Source organism: Lepisosteus platostomus, chromosome 12 (assembly GCF_059453375.1).
Source record: "Lepisosteus platostomus isolate fLepPlt1 chromosome 12, fLepPlt1.hap1, whole genome shotgun sequence".
NCBI classification, from domain to species: Eukaryota; Metazoa; Chordata; class Actinopteri; order Semionotiformes; family Lepisosteidae; genus Lepisosteus; species Lepisosteus platostomus.
Window position 1 is genome coordinate 7,957,692 of NC_142622.1, and position 18,622 is coordinate 7,976,313.

The 18,622-nt window shown below is 41.5% G+C and overlaps 1 protein-coding gene and 1 long non-coding RNA gene across 2 annotated transcripts; one reads left to right on the plus strand and one right to left on the minus strand.

Moving 5' to 3' along the window:
• Positions 1-11: 11 nt before the first annotated feature.
• On the minus strand, positions 12-4,008 carry LOC148650991 (uncharacterized). The gene is made up of 2 exons (XR_015925626.1): positions 3,883-4,008; positions 12-1,117 (listed from the first exon to the last, which is right to left on the minus strand). It is a non-coding gene; the product is annotated as an uncharacterized LOC148650991 (long non-coding RNA).
• Positions 3,259-9,980, plus strand: trib1 (tribbles pseudokinase 1). Its single transcript, XM_088600720.1, has 3 exons — positions 3,259-4,047; positions 5,024-5,316; positions 7,939-9,980. The coding sequence occupies exons 1-3, from the start codon at positions 3,736-3,738 to the stop codon at positions 8,405-8,407; spliced, it is 1,074 nt and encodes a 357-aa protein (XP_088456846.1). The 5' UTR covers positions 3,259-3,735; the 3' UTR covers positions 8,408-9,980.
• Positions 9,981-18,622: the final 8,642 nt, after the last annotated feature.

Consider the following 18,622-nt stretch of genomic DNA (forward strand, 5'->3'; position numbering starts at 1 on the left):
AATAATAATAATGTAGTCCCCACCAGTGATTTTATTCATTGGATACATTCAGTTTTCCATTGAATGCCTTCTTTTATGGTTAATGTGACGGTCTAAACTGGGGAAGGGCTGTTACCCAGTTGTGTTCAGAGGGTGCAGACTACCCCGCTACACTGGTGAAAGCAGTGGCCAATTTACTAGAAATAACAACACCCAAGAATGAACCGTTCTGAAAGGATTACGGAATGTTTCAGTCGAAATCTGGCTTAACCCGCTTGGCTGAGGGCAGACCTCCTGGCCAGGAGAGGAGGAGAAGGAGGAGGAGGCTGGGACCCCCTGCAGAGTGAGGAGTGACCTGGGGGCAGCTGCAGAGGGGGAGACACACATGACACTCCCCACACGATCTTGGGCAAAAGGCCGAGAGGGCTGTAGAAGTGGAGATGGGATTGAAAAAGACGTGTGGGAGGGAGAGAAGGGGGATCACCTACAGTATTTGCAGTGTTTTTGGAGAGGAAATGACGACAGCTGTGAGTGCAAATTAATGACAGCTGAGTCTGATTAAACCGGGCTGTTGTCATCCCTTCCGAAAAGAATGGGTGCAGACATTGTTTTTGTTGCTAAAGTCGTACTGTATATAGCCATTACTGCACTACCAGGTCTGGAGATTCCTGGCTACAGTTGTTTGATGAGATGGCCTTTGATCCAAATGAGCTCCAGTACAGGATGAGCAATAGCAGAACTCCTCCGAGGTCCAGAACGTACGAAAGGTTATGAATGGAAGGGGGCCGGTCAGCTCTGCCAGCCCATCTGGTACTTGGTAGTTAATGGATCCAGAGATCTCATCCAGCTGTTTCTTGAAGGGAGCAAAGAAGTATCGCCTACAGCCACATGGCTGTGTAGCTTATTCTGCACTCCCACAACCCTCAGGGCAAAGATGTGCCTCCTGTTTTTCAGATATTAAGTGAACTTCCACACCGTTTCCATTTGTGTCCTCGAGGATTTTGAATACTTGTAGTCTTCTCCTCTTCTCTGTTCAAGACTAAAAAGGTCCAGTTCCTTCAGTCTGTCAGGGTCCCACCAGTGCGAGTCCCGGGAGTCATCTGGCTGCTCTTCCCAGGACTGATTTCAGAACAGCAAGCTGGAATTATGGAAATACGGAATTAATCATTACATTGTTCTGCTTTGAACTTCCATTTGAAATGCAAATGCCTGCCCGCATTTCAGACCTCATTCTCTCACACTGGTGCAGGCACATCTTTACTGGAAGGGTGTTGTGAACAGTGGAGCATTCATACTGTATCTTGCACAGCAGGGCAGAAGTAAGGCTACAGAGTGCTGTATTCACAGGCATGAAATTAGTGCTATGTTTTGTTTCTCTAGTTTCTGTGGTTCATCACGTCAGGCAGGGTCCATGGTTCTCCCACTAATGTAATGAATTGGCATTTCTGAAGTAAGTTACAGTGAGCAGCAGACCTGCTGGTACTGTGTGTTCTTAGATCACAATAGATGACTTGCTGTTCATCGTAGCTCAAGATGACGGTGGAAATACTGTATTAAAATGGGTTGTTTTGAGGCATGTTTTGTAGAAGCAGGGGTTACTTTCCTGCGGCTGTATGCCGGTAAATTGTTATTTTGCCATTTTTTATTCTTATTTTTTAAGAGATATGGGATAACATTTTTTGTCATACCTAGCCCTCTAAAGGAGCAAGATTCTTTTGTGTGATGTGTTGTTTACATATACAGTACTATCACACAATGCAGTCAGACAATTGGAGTAAGGTACACTGTGGTGCAACCTGATTGTGATAGTCCAGACGGTTGTGTAAAAGGAGGCTTATCATTTAAAGAAGTACATCTTTGTTAAAATAAAACTATATGAAAGCCTTGCTGGACTTTGGCAACAGATTTACTCACAAGTGACAATATGAGCTGTTGCAGAATGAATGCTTTAGAAATTGTGAAAGATTTGCCACACACTGTGGTGTGAGAGATGAAATACTTGGAAAACTGAAATCAAAAGGGTCCATTTATCAGGTCTAGTTTGTTTTGAAATCACCTAAGGGGAATGTTAAGGCGATTTCTACACCTCAGAGTGTCTAATCGTGAATATTATCACACTGTTGAGAAAACATGATTACTGCATATTTTATTGCATTTCAAATTGACCACGTTACCCCCATTTCCGAGTATCTTATCCTTGTACATTTCGTTGGCACAGAGTTCAGATTTTTTTCCATTTAATTTCCTCATCATGTCATGAAGACGTTCCTGTTCGCGGTATTTATGAGTAGTAAATAACTATGACTTCTCCCAAAACATCGCTGTCTGTTTGAATTCCGACTGCAATTGGTGGCCAATAAGATAAACTGTCAGAAAAGGCTTAATTCCAATATGGCAGAATTAAGTAGGGCGTTCCGAGACTTGGCAAAAAATTCATCCGTTTGGTCAGTTAACGCTATCCTTTTCATGACAGGTAATTAACGAGCTAAATCTGGACCTTATTCCTGTTAATAAGTAGCTGCGAAAGAATGTAATTTAGTACCGTGGTGTGTATTTATACCGTGCAGTGCTGTGCATTCCGGATATTTATGATGATCGAAAATCATGAATTGGGAAATATTTTTGAAAGTGGACTCGCTATTTATAAATGAACTGCGCGTTCGTAGTTCAGATTTTATGTTAACCGCGCACCTTCCTGCGTGCCTGTCTGCATGTTGGAAGTTTTAGCCCAGAATGCACGACTGCCTTTTTGAGAGAAAAAAGGAGCGATCGTTTGGATGCCGCATTTTTTTTATACCACTGTGCCCGTCACTATCCAGCTGCAAATTCCTGGGCTCAAATGAAGCTTTAAAGTGGATTACTGTTGTTGGAAGGAACACAATTACGATCGCGACGCGAATGAATATCGTTTAAAGGAACCGCGCCACCATTATCTTTGATCAGCGTGATAATGTAAAGAGAGTGTGCTAATTATTCGAAAACAATGTAACACTTAATTGGACACACCTGCTGTTCATCCAGTACTCTACTGGCTTTCCCGCAACGTCACATAAATTACACTTTTATTGTGTTATTATTGTTTAATCTTCTGCTCTTGCTTTACAAATGTGTGGCTTTAGGCATGAACAGCAATAACCGGCTGCCCGAGTTTCACCTGCAATTTGTGATTACGCACGCAGCCCATTGCGATGCTTTGTGATGTGTGGTTGTGTGATTGCACAACCGCCGAGGAGGGTTTCTCCTGAAACCGTGTCATAGAAGGGGCCGGTGCGGGCGGAGTTCCAACTGCACTGCTAAAGAGAAAGGGTTTAGAAATAGCATCTTAGTTTGGGCACCTACTGAATCAGCGAGGTCATTCTCGCATCGAGAAACCCACGGCGCACGCTTTCCGTCGAGCGTTTCTATTTGACTTGAGTGGAACAACTTTTTTTTTCTTCTGTGCTTTGTGAGGTCCGCCTCACATATCAACAGTTAAATCGGGAGGCAGCGCCTGCCTATACATTGAAGTCAACTTGGAGAAAAAAAAACAAAAGGACATTGTTCATTCGGAGTTGTACAGAGGTCGTTCTTTTAAAATCCTTACATCGTTTTATTATCTGTGAAGAATCGCAGGATTTACTTAAACTAAAATACTGGGATTATCCTAACCCTGTAATTGTATACAGCACTGGGCATCCGCGGAATCCCAAGGAAGACTAAGTCAATGTGGGGGCTCTTGGAAATTCTTTAATATCCGAGTTAAAAGTGTTTGTCTGAATGCTGGCCCACATGAGTTGGAACGCGCAGCGAACCAGTCCGATCCCATTTTTTCGCAATGGGAGGTGCAGATCCAAGAGAGTAGACGCCGAAGAGCCGGTGTCTAAGATCCCGAGGCTGAGCGACTCCGCGAACGACACCGGTTACCTCAGCACTTCCCCGGCGTCCCCGGTCAGCGCAGCCTCGCCCGGCACCCCTGCAAGCCACCAGGGTCTCTCTCGGATCTGCCAGTTCCTGCTGCTGCCCGTTTCCGACAGGGAGGGGGTGCACAGCGCACTCCACATAAACACGGGAGAGGAGTTTGTGTGCAAGGTATGGAAACGGCAGAATGAGGGATTTTAATGATAACAATCGCCCCCTCCCTCCTCCCCCCCGGTTTGGAAGTTATGCATGAGATACGAAAAGCAAAAAAAACAACACGGGCTTCTTGCCAAATACGCGCATGACGATCCCGCGTGACATCCGTAAATTTTTATTAATTGCACAATAAATTTCGCAATTTTAATGCTTTTACACGGGGCATTTTCATATTTTTGCAGACTGATGGTATTCTGCTTCCATAGATCAAATGATCAAATCTTATTTTGGTAAATGGATAAGGTCTGGCGAAGTCTGTATCTGATCTGCCTCTAATGTAAGCGCACACACAAAAAAAAACCACTTTGAAGCTCATTAACGCACCAGTCGCCATAAAATTATACGAGGAAGGTGATCGTGTTCGCTGCGTTAAGAAATGTTGTTCATTTGTGTACAACCATGGCAGCGCTGTGCAGCACTACTGTCGCTTTTCAACCTGTGTCCTTAAATCCCTTTCTGTATTAAAAAAAAAAAAGAAACCCAAGTCCTCATGCCAGGTCACCCGATTACACGCCGATTTTCTATCTGCTCACCTTGTCGTCCGCGTATGTCGGCTGGAGAAATGACTGCTAGTACTGGCCTCCAGTTTAAACCCGGCATCTTTCTATTGCAAAAAAAAAAACGATCTGGTATTCAACTATTTTGCTTCCGAATAGCCCTTTAATTGTATTTGTCAATGGATTTGGCAGTGTAAGCAAACGATCATGTTGGTTTTTCGTCTACGTTAAGTGGAGTTCCTGCTGATTTGAGAAAACTGAGGTAAGTGTAGTTAAATGCGATGAACTTCTTCGTGTTTGCGGGTGCGTTTTATTTATATATATATATTCCCTGTGAGATAACCTGATATATTCACCGTACCAGCCTTGACATTGCATTGTAAAAGATACTATACAGACAGTAACATTGGTTTTTTTTCCCCATCAATTATTAGGTGTTTAGCTTGAAACACTACCAGGAAAAGATAAGACCGCACACCATCGTACCAGCGCACAAGAACATTTCCCAGATTAAGGACATTGTTTTGGGGGACCAGAAGGCCTACGTGTTCTTCGAGAAGGACTTTGGGGACATGCATACGTTCGTGAAAGGCTGTAAGAAGCTGAACGAAACGCAGGCCTCCGGGCTGTTCCGCCAGATAGTTTCAGCTGTCTCTCACTGCCACCAGTCTGGGGTCGTGCTGGGGGACCTAAAACTCAGGAAATTTGTCTTCGCGGATGAGAAGAGGTGAGGATGATTTACATTAGTAGCATTTAAACACGAACTGCAGGGCCGTTCAAAAGGCACTAATGTGACTTGGTACCATTGTGTGGAACTCTTTATTTTTGTATCGCCTCATACATTTATCAGAATACTACATTTGTGTGCGGTAAATTGTTTTATAACATGAAGTCCACTGCTTTCAGCTTACTATAGATGGGGAAAGACAATACTGCCGTTCCACGAGGAACTGCCAGAGCTTTTCTCATTTCAAATGATTATTTTTCTATTATATTACTAGCCATTTTATTGTGAGCAGTTTGTTACCTCTAGGGCATCAAACGTCTGATGAGTGTTGGTATGGATCTAAGAGAAACAGACTGCAGAAAACACAGTATACCTCTTTGTAAAATGTAATATATTTGGAGGCCTTTGAAGATAATTGAAGATATATTGGGAATGATTCATTTTTAAGGGAGGGGGGGCGTCTTTAAGGATCACATTAATCTGGGGACAGAAAATGTCTTGTATAAATTGGACACTCATTCTGTTAAGAGGTGAGATTAAGCTGTGGTCTAATGTCATTTTTGTGCATAAAAAGGTGGGAGTACGATATAAACCCCAGTGCCTTGTCTTGTCTTAGCTTCTGCAGACAAACTGAGGACTTCTGGACACTCTGTACATACATAAAAGACTGGGCATACTTGATAAAACCGAAAGTGGTTTCAGTACGCACATATGTTTTTTTATTTCCTTAATGTGAAGGGAGGAACACCACATTTGCCTGCTTGATGCAGCATTTACAGTTTTTACAGCATTGATTCAAGCACCATGCTTACGTCAGAAACGTATTTAAATTGAAAATACCCGCAACCAAAATAAATTAAGGAACTTTTGCAACTGCAACATACAATACTATAATAGGCTAAGCAGTTGCTGAAACCCAATATTGCAGGCTGCCTTGCTAATTTTGAAATCTGTGTTGCAGCAAAGGCTAATAACGTCATGTGTCACCAATGTGGCAACAGCAGTTTTAGGCAATTAAGCAGAGGCAGGCAAAGGCACAGGTGCTGGCCATTAGAATAGGGGGCAAAGAAGAGATGAACCGCATTGCTAGCTGAGTCATAGTTTCCACATGCTATACCCTGGAATGCTGTAGAAATGTATTCACACTGTGCACCTATTCACTGTCAGGCCAAGATGAAGCAGAACCTGCTACATATTATTGTGGAATAATGCGTTGCTGATGTGGGTGACCTGTGCGAGCTGACTCCATGTCATCTGCCCTTAGAAGGAGAGATTTGTGGGTGTTTTGTCACACAGGTTTTCCTCCTTGATCCCCATATTAGGAAACAAACAAAAGGCTTCTTTTATCGTCTTGGAAATGTTGCTAAACTTAGACAAACTCACTTGGCTGATGTGGAGTGATTAGTGCATGCCTTTGTTTCATCAAAGACTAATTGCATAATGCCGTAGTCTCTGGTATGTCCCTGCCTCGAGCCCATACTGATCACTGTTAACTTCCTACATTTTCTCATTTTACTTTGGTTTGATACCCCCCCCTGTGTGCTTTAATGAGAGGCTTGAAGGTTTTTTAAATCAATTTTAAAGTTTGCCACCCAGTAAAGGCAATCCATATTACGTTCTCTTAGGTGAATTAAAATACATTTTATATCAGCACATTTTTATTGATCAAGTGCACAAGGTGTGCAAGGGATGGCGGTCAGCTTAGTTTTAATTTTTGCATTTGCTTCTTATTTCAAAGGGATATCTGCATTCTTCAGCATTTTTACTAGTAACTGCAGAATTGTAGTTATTTATTTACCACAGTTAACTAGCACATTCCCTAGTAACAGAACAGTTTTCTGATCGCTGAGCTCTGTTTTCTTGCACGTCGTAAAAGTTTCAAGGGTCACAATGCATGAGGGACAACATAAATTAAAAAAAAAACAAGAGAAATGGGATGATTCTTTCCATCTAAATAATGAGTTAATTTGCATATTGGAAAAAGCAAAAGATTTAAACAATTCCTGAGGTACTGTAGGACAATCTGTTTATGTGCAGCAACAAAGCTGAAACAAGCGCAGTAGTAGATTTTGGAAAACATGTGACTTAATCAATTTTTATTGCAAAGAAGTGGAGCATTCATCTGCAAGATGCAGATGTTCTTTTCTCTGTGTTGAATGCTTCCAAAAGTAATGTGCTTTACCAGTTTTGGAATGCATTAATGTTTGTTCAGTTAAAAGGAAAAATAGTTTTAAAACATTTTGGTTAAAAATGAAGATTAAATTACGTTTTTCATCATCATCTCTTGCCTTTTTGGTCTCAGTAGCTTTGTCTGCCCAGTTCTCATCAAGAGTTCCTCACTGCTGAAAGTTAAAACACCACAAATGCTTCTCGATAAAAAATGAAAATAAACATTTTTTCTTTTTTTTTTTATTCCTCCAGTGTTTGTTTGAACTTGGCTTCTTCATGTATTGTTTCCCCTCTATGGAGACATGGCCTCTGATTATCAGCTGTTGATTATGTCACTCACTTTTCAAGATATGACAAAATAAATATTCCCATTTCAACCCATTATTGATATTCTGTATCGGAGCCAGGGATTTCTATGTTTTTTTAAGAATGTCATTTTTTTTCTGTTCTTAGAACTCACTTAAAGCTGGAGAGCCTCGAGGAGACTCATGTGCTGGAGGGAGAGGATGACTCGGTGTCACACAAACATGGCTGCCCAGCCTACGTCAGCCCCGAGATTCTGAACGCCACCAGCACGTACTCCGGCAAGCAAGCCGACGTGTGGAGCTTGGGCGTCATGCTCTACACCCTGCTGGTGGGCCGGTACCCTTTCCACGACGCTGACCCCAGCGCCCTGTTTTCCAAGATTCGGCGGGGACAGTACTGCATTCCGGAGAGCGTTTCGCCCAAGGCCAAATGCCTGATCCGCAGCCTGCTGAGGAGGGAGCCGGGGGAGAGACTCACAGCTGCCGAGATCCTCATTCATCCCTGGTTCCAGAGCTTCCAGGACCTGGAAAGCCCAGGTCAGGAGTCGGAGGCTGGAGACCAAACTGTGCCCACTTTCCATCTGGATGAAGACGAGACCATGGCTTTATTTTGCTGATGGAGTATGTCTAACCTAACCTGACTGAAGCACTCACTTTAGTGTGTTAACAACTTCACAACTGTCCCGTGTTTGCAGTAATTCTCAGCTGTTCACTCTGAGTTTGGTGTAGAATTTCCACAGCCCTCCTAAGGTGATAAGGTCTAAGGCTTCCTGTTTGCCAGGTTTTGCTGACTGCTTAAGTTCGAATGTGTGGTCATCTATGTACTTCAAAACCCAGGGCTGATGGAGGCCAAGACAGATTCTAAAATACTCTACAGGGAACTCAAGAAGCTTCCAGTCCATTTACTTGACCATGGTTCAGTTTCCTCTTGACATTTTTTTTTAATAGCCTCAGCAAAACCTTAGCCGGTGGAGACACAAACTTGCGAAAGAATGAGATTGTGGAAAAGGTTAAAAAAAAAAACTTGAAGCCACGTACACTTGAATATAAAAGCACTGAATTTCACTCAGGATAGAAAAGTGCTGGAGATTAGCTTACATGCTGAGGATTCCTGTTTGTTTAGCTCTCAGCAGAAGAATAAATGACGAATTGCTCAGGCCCTGCATATTCTTCTGTTTCTAGTAGCAGGAAATTCTTAGTTGGAGTGAGTGTCAGAGGTCACTCAAAGACTGTAGTCCTGGGTCTATCGGGTGTCTCGGAGCTTTGAGGGGAACATGCTTTATACAGTCAGCCTCCAGAGTGCTGAGGTGTTTAGTTGCAGTTGGATGAATTAGTCATGTGAAATTAGAAAGCCTAACAAATGCTCTAGTGCAACTTTGCTCTGAAAATTGATTTACAAGCACTTTCTCAGTTTCCTCTTTCTCATATTTATTACTCTGTCCTAGTCCCTGGTTTATATCGCTTTACAGTATTGTTCTGTGCTCTTTAATGCACAGCTCTGGTGTTTTCAATAGGTTTGCACCACCACTATTAAAAGAGTGAATCGACAAATATCGGAACAATACTCAGGACATTTTAATTTATTGCCGATTTGACTATCTCACTTTATTTGGGGAGAAACTGAATTGTTTTTCACTGTTTTAAAGGCTTTTTTTCCCAAAAACCCTTTGCTTCCTGTCCATTACCCTTCTTGACTATAAAAGTCATTGTTGGCAAAGTCCCAGAGTTTTTACCTTGGTCTGTAGACAATTACAACACATCTTGAACTTTTGCCTTGTGACCTTGAATGCAATGGGTATCTTACATAAATCTGTTCTTAAGGTAAATGGAATGTATAATGCATACATCCTGCACAGTTTGCTGTACATATGGCATAATTCTCAATGTTGTCATTAAATAGTATTATGTCAAGGATGAGTAAATGTGAACTGTCGTAGCCAATAGTTACTTGATGTTGGAGATTGAGACTCACAGTGTGTGACAGGAAGGGGGTGTACAAACTTCTAATTGCACTGTGCATTTTGTGGTTGTTCTAGAGCTCTTGTATCTGTGATACAATCTTAATGCCTGATTAAGTCAAGCTGTAGATAGTGTAAATGTTACCAAAAAAGCTACATAGTACAACACTAATGTAAATATGTACATTAAAGAAATATGGACAAGGTTAATAAAACTGAATTTTTTTTTCCACGTTTGTTTACTAGAGCATTATTTCGACTGAGCAGGATTGATCAGGGTTCTCTCGGGTGTTCGTGAACAAAAGGTCACCTGTGCAAGTCACATTTTGTACATGAAGAATTTGAACGGAGGAAGAAATACTCCCTTACCAAAACAAACAGCTGTTTGATATGTACACATACTGTTCCAGCACCCTCGTTCCGTGTTTCATACGAAAAGCACTTACTGTGCGTGTGTGGAAATTAGTCACCCTGTGGAGATCGTTTCCCAGTCGCAATCCTACAATTCCTCGGTGCAGATGTCCGGTCTTTTGCATAGTTTTTATCTAGAAGAATCCTAGTTTGAATATAGTGTGTGTGTGTATATATAGTACATTTACGCACATTCAAAGGTGACTGATTTTTGTAATTGCAGTCAAAGGCTATATTGTTTTAAAACGTGCCTTGCTGATGTCATCACTTTTACTGTATGTCATTACAGTTATCGAAACATGATCAATGTGGTGAATGCCTGCTTAATTTGTACATCATCCGTCTCGCAGTTACAGAATATCCGTGTCATTTTTTTTTCTTTGCAATTGCGTTGGCTTTTCTTGTTTTTCGCGTCCTTTCTCCCATGGTGTTGCAGTCTGCTCTACAGTAAACCGGTCAGTTGCAGGTATCCCCATGGATCTGCTATGATTTTATACCTCTTGCGTAAACTGCTGATTAGGGAAGGATTAGGGAAGGATTAGGTATCTGAAGCATTATAACCTCTGGTAAGTGGCCAAGCAACGTTGCATGCCATCAGAGTGCGATTGCCTAACATGTCAGAATTAGCCTTGGGTGTAATGCTGATAATAAAGACTGTAACTGAGATAGCTGTTGCTGGGTTTTGTCATCTTTGCGATGATGAACAGGTTTGATTAACTCCAGGAAAGTGCTTTTGAAACACAAATAGCAGCAAGCTGAAGACCTTTAACCAAACGTGCGTTCAGAGTTCTTTAGAGGCAGTTTTACTTCTGCGCTACACCCTGATCAAACCGAAAGTGTGCGTCTCAAGGACAGCTTCTTTCTCAGCGCACTAGAATTTAAAAAAAATGACCATCTGTTAACTGTGTTATATCGTGCTGAAAAGTGTAAAGTGCTGCGCAGGGGAACTCCAACCAGTCGAGAGGTTGGGGATATTTTAATATATAACATTTTGTTAATGCGCGCAGCCCGACAGAAGAGGTTCCAGTTGGGAAGACCAGTGCCTAGACGTGACCACTTTCAAAAATGCGGGAGACCAGTGGACGTTAAAGAGACGGTTTAATGGTAATATAATATTTACCAGTTCAAGTTAACTGGAGCCGTTTGAAGTAGCCCATCCCAGTGACTGTTTAAACCATTAGAAACCAATTGCAATTTCCTCTAGCGCAAAAAAACGTGAGACATCTGTTTGACAACTGAATGGGCTTGTTGTGAAGCTGGGAAGGACTACACCCTATGTTAATTTAGATTATATTTTAATGTCTGTTTTCTTGTAGAAATATATAGGCTGGATAACTCACTGAACTAAAAAATAAATCTCACAAATATATACAATTTATCGAATTGTATTTAAAATGTTTCACTGTAGCACCAGTAATGCATAACTTGCGATCTTCTTTAACCACAGGCGAAAGGTGACCTCCGTTATCCGATATAATCTTTGTGTCATTGTGTGAAGAAACTGTGGAAAACTAAATACGCTTCCTTCTTGCGCCATCTAGTGGAATTGCAGTGGTGCTGGCTTTCGGGCACTTGCACGTAAGAAGTCTACGGAGTTTGTATAACATTCAGGGAGAAAGGACTGTGTGTATACCTTTTTAATAGTAATCTGCACTGAAGTGCTTTGGATGCTGTATTCGAGATCCAGACCTTAAGTCTAAAAGTTATTTTAGTTCTGTTTGGTAATGATATTAAATTCCTATTAAAATATAAACTCCCTACAGTCTGGAGTCTGGTGTCAGACTTCAGTCATACCCTAAGATTTCTCAAGGTTTAAAGTGTGAACACAATCACATATTGTGAGCCAGTCCCCTTGACAGAAAGAGGCGTTATTTCGGTCAATTATCTTTTTGCTTGGACTGAATTAACAGGGCTATATTTACAAATTTAAGGGTATTTAAAAAAAAACATGTCAATTTGGAGATTCAAGACATGGCTAAAGGGCAGGAGCAGGGAAGGGGTTTGGAGGCATTGGGGGTCCCCCTGGAACAACTGGGCTCTGTGAAGGAGGAGTTGCATTTGAATCAGATGGGTCTAGATGTGTCTGTGAAATGTAGGCATAACGTAGGAGAATTTAAATTTGGGAACTGTGGGCTAGAGTGCACACAGAAGGTATTCAAGATCATGCATGTGACTGAATTGACAACTGCTTAATATATAGCAAACACATAGTACGACAGATAAGAGGTAACTGTTCATATTAGGGTGATGTCATTGGTTTGTACCACAGTGACGTATTAGAACCACTCCTGTTAAATATACACGATGAATACATATTCATTACTGACCAAAAAAAAAAAAGAATGTGGTGCACTGTTTTGTTCAACCCCTTATACAAAGAGATTGCTGAAATGAAACGAGTTCAGAGAAGAAATATATACCAAGGCTTAAAGAATGTTTTACTCTGCCAGGCTAAAAGAACTGAATCTTCTCCGTCTTGAAGAGGGAGACTTCAAGGGTGCCTGATTCATGTGCTCAGAATCCTCAAACCCAGCAGACTTCTCCAGAATGAGCAATGACTCACGAACCCAAGGACTCGAGTAGAAAACAGTGAACAAGAGGAGCCTTTTTACTCCAAGTTTTGCGGGAGACACAGCTCAGTTAGATCCTTGGATCAAAAAGCTACTGCCCTCCAAACTGGCCAGGTGGACCAGACAGTCTCCTCTCGTTTGTTCTTGTAAAATCAGATAAACCAGGGGGGTTATTTCTCACTGGGTGTTCTGGACCGTGAAGTAGACAGGGGTGTACTAGCTTGTTCACCACGCCCTAGGCCAAAATAAAGGCTTGACATTTCCAAGACCTTTATGGTTGTTGTTATCATTGTGTACATGCTCCTATTCAATTCAATAGGGGAGCTTTGATAAACATTGAAAGAATCACAGTTTTCCGATTGTCTAATTTCCTGTATATGAAATAAACATTCATATGGCAAGGCTTTTGGACAGAATTATTTTATTCAATTCAAAATCCGTTATTCATCCCAGGAGGGCAATTTAAGCAGCAAGCAGTGCAACATACATCGCAAGACAAAAACAAAGGCCACCAAAAAAAAAACTTGAAAAAAAGTATACATAGGTATAATAGCAAACGGACCATAGACGTGATTGACCATAATAGTGTGTAGTATTAGAAAGGTACTGTATTAGTACATCACATTTCAGGGATCCGGCAGGTAGTTCTCTGGGGATTATTCATGTCTTTCCTGTGTCTGCTTTGCTCCTGGCTCAGCCTGAGGGTACGGATGTCCTGAGACCCACCTAGCACCAGATCTCCCCACGTCCGTGGCCTGAGGGCATAGGTTTCTATACCGACATCATCTTAACCCCTTGAGCCTGGGCTATCCTCCGTGTTGTCCCCTTTTTCCGCTACGCACAGGGTCTCTACTGCTCTCCTGGCCATTTCACGGCTTGCTCTTCCGACATCCGTAACACAATCGCAGTATTGTGAAGGTGTCATCTTCAGAACATTGCCCGTATCTGCTCACCAGCATGTTATGAACTCAGCTGCTTGGATCTTAACCATCACCAAAATGCACACAAAGTTCCTTGCACTGGTTCCCCTAGATTTTGGAATAAAGTTCAATTTCAACGTTAAGAGCTTGAGCGCTTTAGTGAAACAGTGAAGTCTGCATGTTGCTTGCCATTTTTGGAGTGGAGTCTGGTCCTCTCCAATATGAAGCTCAGAACTGCTGGAAGACTATTTATTTCTGTGCTGTTGCTTCAAAGTTATGGAATGATATCCCAACCCAGACTTTTCAAGATAGCTGGACACTTTTCAAATGCATTTACTTGTACTGGTGTTTGTATTTAGTGTATTGATTTTTTTTATAAATGTATGTCGGTGGGTTTTGCCTTTGTCTTGATTTATTCTAAAGTGCCTTGAGACAATGACATTAAAAGTGCTATATAAAAAAACATATTATTCATACTCATCAACTCATCGTTAAATTAGAAATTGAAGGCTTTACGGCTTATACACTATACCCCTTAATAGAATGGAAAAGTGCAGAACAACCACAAGTGGTCACTAGAGTGTGCTCTTCTAATAAAGATTCATCACCCCAATTGCTCCACAGAAAGCAGAGTGATTTCTGTGTTGACTCATAGAAGATAGTATAAAACGCAGAAGAGGCCAAGAGTCACCTGCTTCAGCCCTTTATGTCTGTTGGATCTGAAATTCTGCTTTCCAAGAAGTTCTTGAAAATAAAAACCATAGCTGGCTTCATTGAGACACCCCTTAATATTGTACCCAACACTTTCCAGTGTACAACGGGTTACAAAACTAATATATACTAATGGCATTTATACAGGAGGAGTGGTTTCAAAGTCACTGTTCATTCATGTATAGCAGTGGCAAACACTCACTAGCCTGACATCCCACAAGGCTAGTCTGCAGCAGGGTCCTGTACTGCAAGCAATCCACATTTAAAGTGGGGGTGACATTAAATCAAAAACTATTAAGAAAGAGTATGAAGAAAAGAAAACATCTACTGTACAAACACACAACATTCAAGGAGGACCACATGATCTCTTACGACTATGTAACTGAATATGTGCAAAAATGTATTTTTCGAGGCGATTTAAGAAATCCCTATTTTTGGAGATGCTTTAAAGGTAAGGGGCAGGGCACTCCAGTATGGGGTGTATTTTGGGGGGGGAAAAGCAAAATATCTTTGCCCATATTAATTGTTCTGCTTAGGAACACAGTTCTGTCCTAGTGAGATGAGTCTGGTTAGCTAAGCAGCTCTATCTGAGAATGGCTGGCATCCACCCCTCTGTTTTCAAACAACTTCATCCAACTCGGATTCACAGGGAAGCCAGAGCCTGTCCTGGCATGTGATGGACACACACACACACACACACACACACACACACACACACACACACACACACACACACACACACACACACACACACACACGTCAAGCCCAGTTTTACCACAGGCCAATTAACCCACCAGTATGTTGTGGGAATGTGGGAGGAAACCCACACGAACATGGGGAGATCATACAGACTACTCAGCTAGCAGCCCAGGAATTGACCCCAGAGGCCCAGCAGTGCTAACCAGTGCACAGCCCTTGCTTGGGTACCATGGTACAGACTAGTTTATAGAGTAGACTATACTGCGTTTGACAATATGGTTTGAGAGATATGCATGTTCTGAGAGTTTAATTAGAATTTTCAGAGGTCTCAAAGATGCTTGTCCAAGGGGGCATTTGAAGATTAATTTTTTGTGGCTGTCTAGTTTAATAACTGTCAGTCTCTCCTGAAGACAGTAATGCTAGATACACATTATGGCATTCAGCAAGATGAATGATGTTGTTTGAATAACCGTTTACCATATGCACAGAATTGTGTTTTAGTTTATTCACTTTTCTGTTGATAATGTCTTTGTAGGTAAGACCAGGAATTAAAATTAGATCAAAGAGAGTTCTACTGAGATACACTAGCATTTGGCTCATTGCTCATGGCTAGAGTTTCTCTAAACTCATATGGAGATCTAAAATACAGTCAAATGTACCAATTTAATTCCTTGGCTAAACTGGAAGATTTAATCTTGCAAGAGTTACAGCCTCGATCAGTCTGACACAGCACTTAGCACTTCTGAAAACTCCGAAAGCTAACATAATAAACAAAAAACAACGCTAGTGTGTTCATTGTTAAAACCCATGCTAAAATATTAAATACAATTAAAAATATAGATTGACTAGACAAATCCTGATCTATAAATAGTTTATACATGTTAAGGTGGGAGGGAGGTTTTATATGCTGACGTTATCTCCGAGGAACCTAGACAGGAGGAGTATCGCTGTGCGTGACCGCGGCGCAGTGAGAGCGCCCAGGAACTAGCACAGCAGACAACCCGCCACCCGCCCACGGAGTATCGTTCAAATCACTCGGCCACGGCCGCAATGTCCTTCAGGTCAAGATCAGACCGACAAGTGACGCAATGTTACTAAAGGGCAGGAAAAGACTGTTTTATTTTTATTTTTGGGCGTTCCGTGTTTTCTGCGAGTGCCCTTTTTGTTAGCTACGACAGGGCGTTCGTTATGTACATATATGTTTGCACCAGTTACCATGGTGTCAGGTGAAATCTGCTAAAAATCGAGTTAGTCTGTGGACAGCGTGATCGCGCTGATAAAAGGATTTCTTCGTTAAATATATTGTTAAACTAAAGTCGCACCTCTTCTTTTCTGTACAGGTCTTGAAAAACGTTGTTCAACTTTGCTATGAACAATGACTACAAATTGCACCATCCCAATACGTTAAGTTGGTAGAGACTTACGCAGATCAACCCGCAGTTGTAATTACTGACAAAGTTTCTTCTGCCAAGACTCTGGAGGGTGAATCATCACGCAGTTAACATATTTTAGTTTTTGATTTTGCTGATACATCTTTCACACATAAAAGTATTTAATGTGAGCTTTCAATTTTTGATTGTAAGTCACTTAAACTGTTTGCATCGTGTGTAGCTGACCAAAATCTGACATCGTTCAAGGGTTAAATACTGTGGCCAGGCAATTTCAACGTATTGCAGTGCATATTCTTCATAGTAAGGTCAAAACAGGAGGACAGGCAGGTTTATCTTTGTACAATGCATTACCGCCTCCCTTCCTCAGAGAAAGAACAGCTCACTTGTGATGTACACAGTAATGGAATGCAAGAGATAAACTGGAGACACTACTGCATATTTTGATCTTGATGGCCAGGAGAGATCACCATGCAAGGAGGCTGAGTGCCTGTCTTGTTCTGTCCCTTTTTGGTTTTGTCAGCTGCTTGGAAACACTGTTATTCAGGCCCTGCACAGGATCTTCAAAGTCCCCCCTCTCAGGAACCCTCAGAAAACTGTTTCTACCACAGCTCGACACAAGAAAGAAGGGACTGGCTTCTTCAAGGTCAAATTTCTGCTTTGTGCTATGAAGCTCTGAGAGTCCCCCCCCCAGAAAAAGGCAAAATAATGTTGCTAAACAGTTCTTCTCGTCAGCAAATGAAATCAGAACGTGACCTCAGAAGGAGATTCAGAAATTCTGAAACAAATTCAGAGAGTTTCAAAGGCAGTGTTTGTACAGGCTGGTCCCGTGTTGAGCCCTAGCTGTTTCTCTGTAAAGATTCTTTGTTCGTAAGACATGGGGACAAACAAAGCAAGTGTTGAGATGGAACTAGGTAAAGCTAATCTCTTAATATTCTTATGTTAGTTTGTTTAATAGGATTCCAGATGGCTGTTTATTTCGTTTTTCAGTTTTTTCTTTTTGTCTTGTTGGGAGTTCACAATGCTTTGCCAGGGTTGTGGAAAATCTCTGGGTTTGTGAAGGGGGGGATTGAAAAAAAGCTAAGACAAAAAAACTTTAACTGCAATTTTTTCACAGTCCGGGACCCATTAATAAAAAGTTTGAAAAGTTGTTATCTGATCAATAAGGAAGTACTTCACAACAATTCACCGAAGTGCCGCAGTCCAGACAAACAGACAAAGAGAGGCACTCCTTTCAGGGCTAAAGAGAGGGCTGCTGGTGTACAGCAATTCCTAATCAGTGAAACAATGAAGTGAAGATAATACGACTCTATATCATGTGATAGGTCTGATGGGCACAGCCTAAATGGAATCTTCCAGTATATGCCCTTTCAGGTGCATTTTATACATTTTGCTGTTAATATGTTGTGCCTGCATCAGGGTCCCTTCGAAATAGTCTGCAGTGTGGCACATATGGTCACTCCCTAGAGCCAGGAAAAGCATATTTCACTCTGACCCATGCCGTACATCGAATGAACTGGGTGGAGAACTGTCACCTGGGTGATGCCCTTTTTGAAGGGAAAAAACTGGACATCTGTGGTATTGTGCGATTTGTGTTGATCCCCCATTTGTCACTCTACAGTGCAACAGGAGAGTCTGAATTCTTGTAGTGTTTTAATTCCTCTTGGAATAAACATAGTAGCCAGTTTAGCAATGCAAACGCACACAACTAATTTGAAACCGGACAGTAAAATATTGGCTATTCCTATTTTGTTTTGTGTGTTTAAATGCGATTATGCACTGTGACATTCTTGAAGGTTTTAAGATGTAGTAATGATCTTTCCTAACTTTACTTTAGGTGGTACACATTTGCAGGATTCATGTAAGAGCTGCATCAATCTGCTGGCCTGGGTAATGACTAGCTCTAAATAAACTTAAAGTATGTGTACTAGATAAACCACTGTAAAGAGATACTAAAAAAACTGTGAATCATATTTTAAATACTGTAGCAGTAGGAGTCAGTTACAGAGGGAAAGGGTGATAATGGTGTCATAAATTTGCAGAATCAGAGGCATGTATTTTGTTATAAAAAAGAAGTCATATCCAGCAAGACTCAATAACTTTATAAAGACGGAAAAACGAATTCTCTGAAACATCATTTAAGTATTCATAAGGCTCATCCATTTTGTTTCTGTA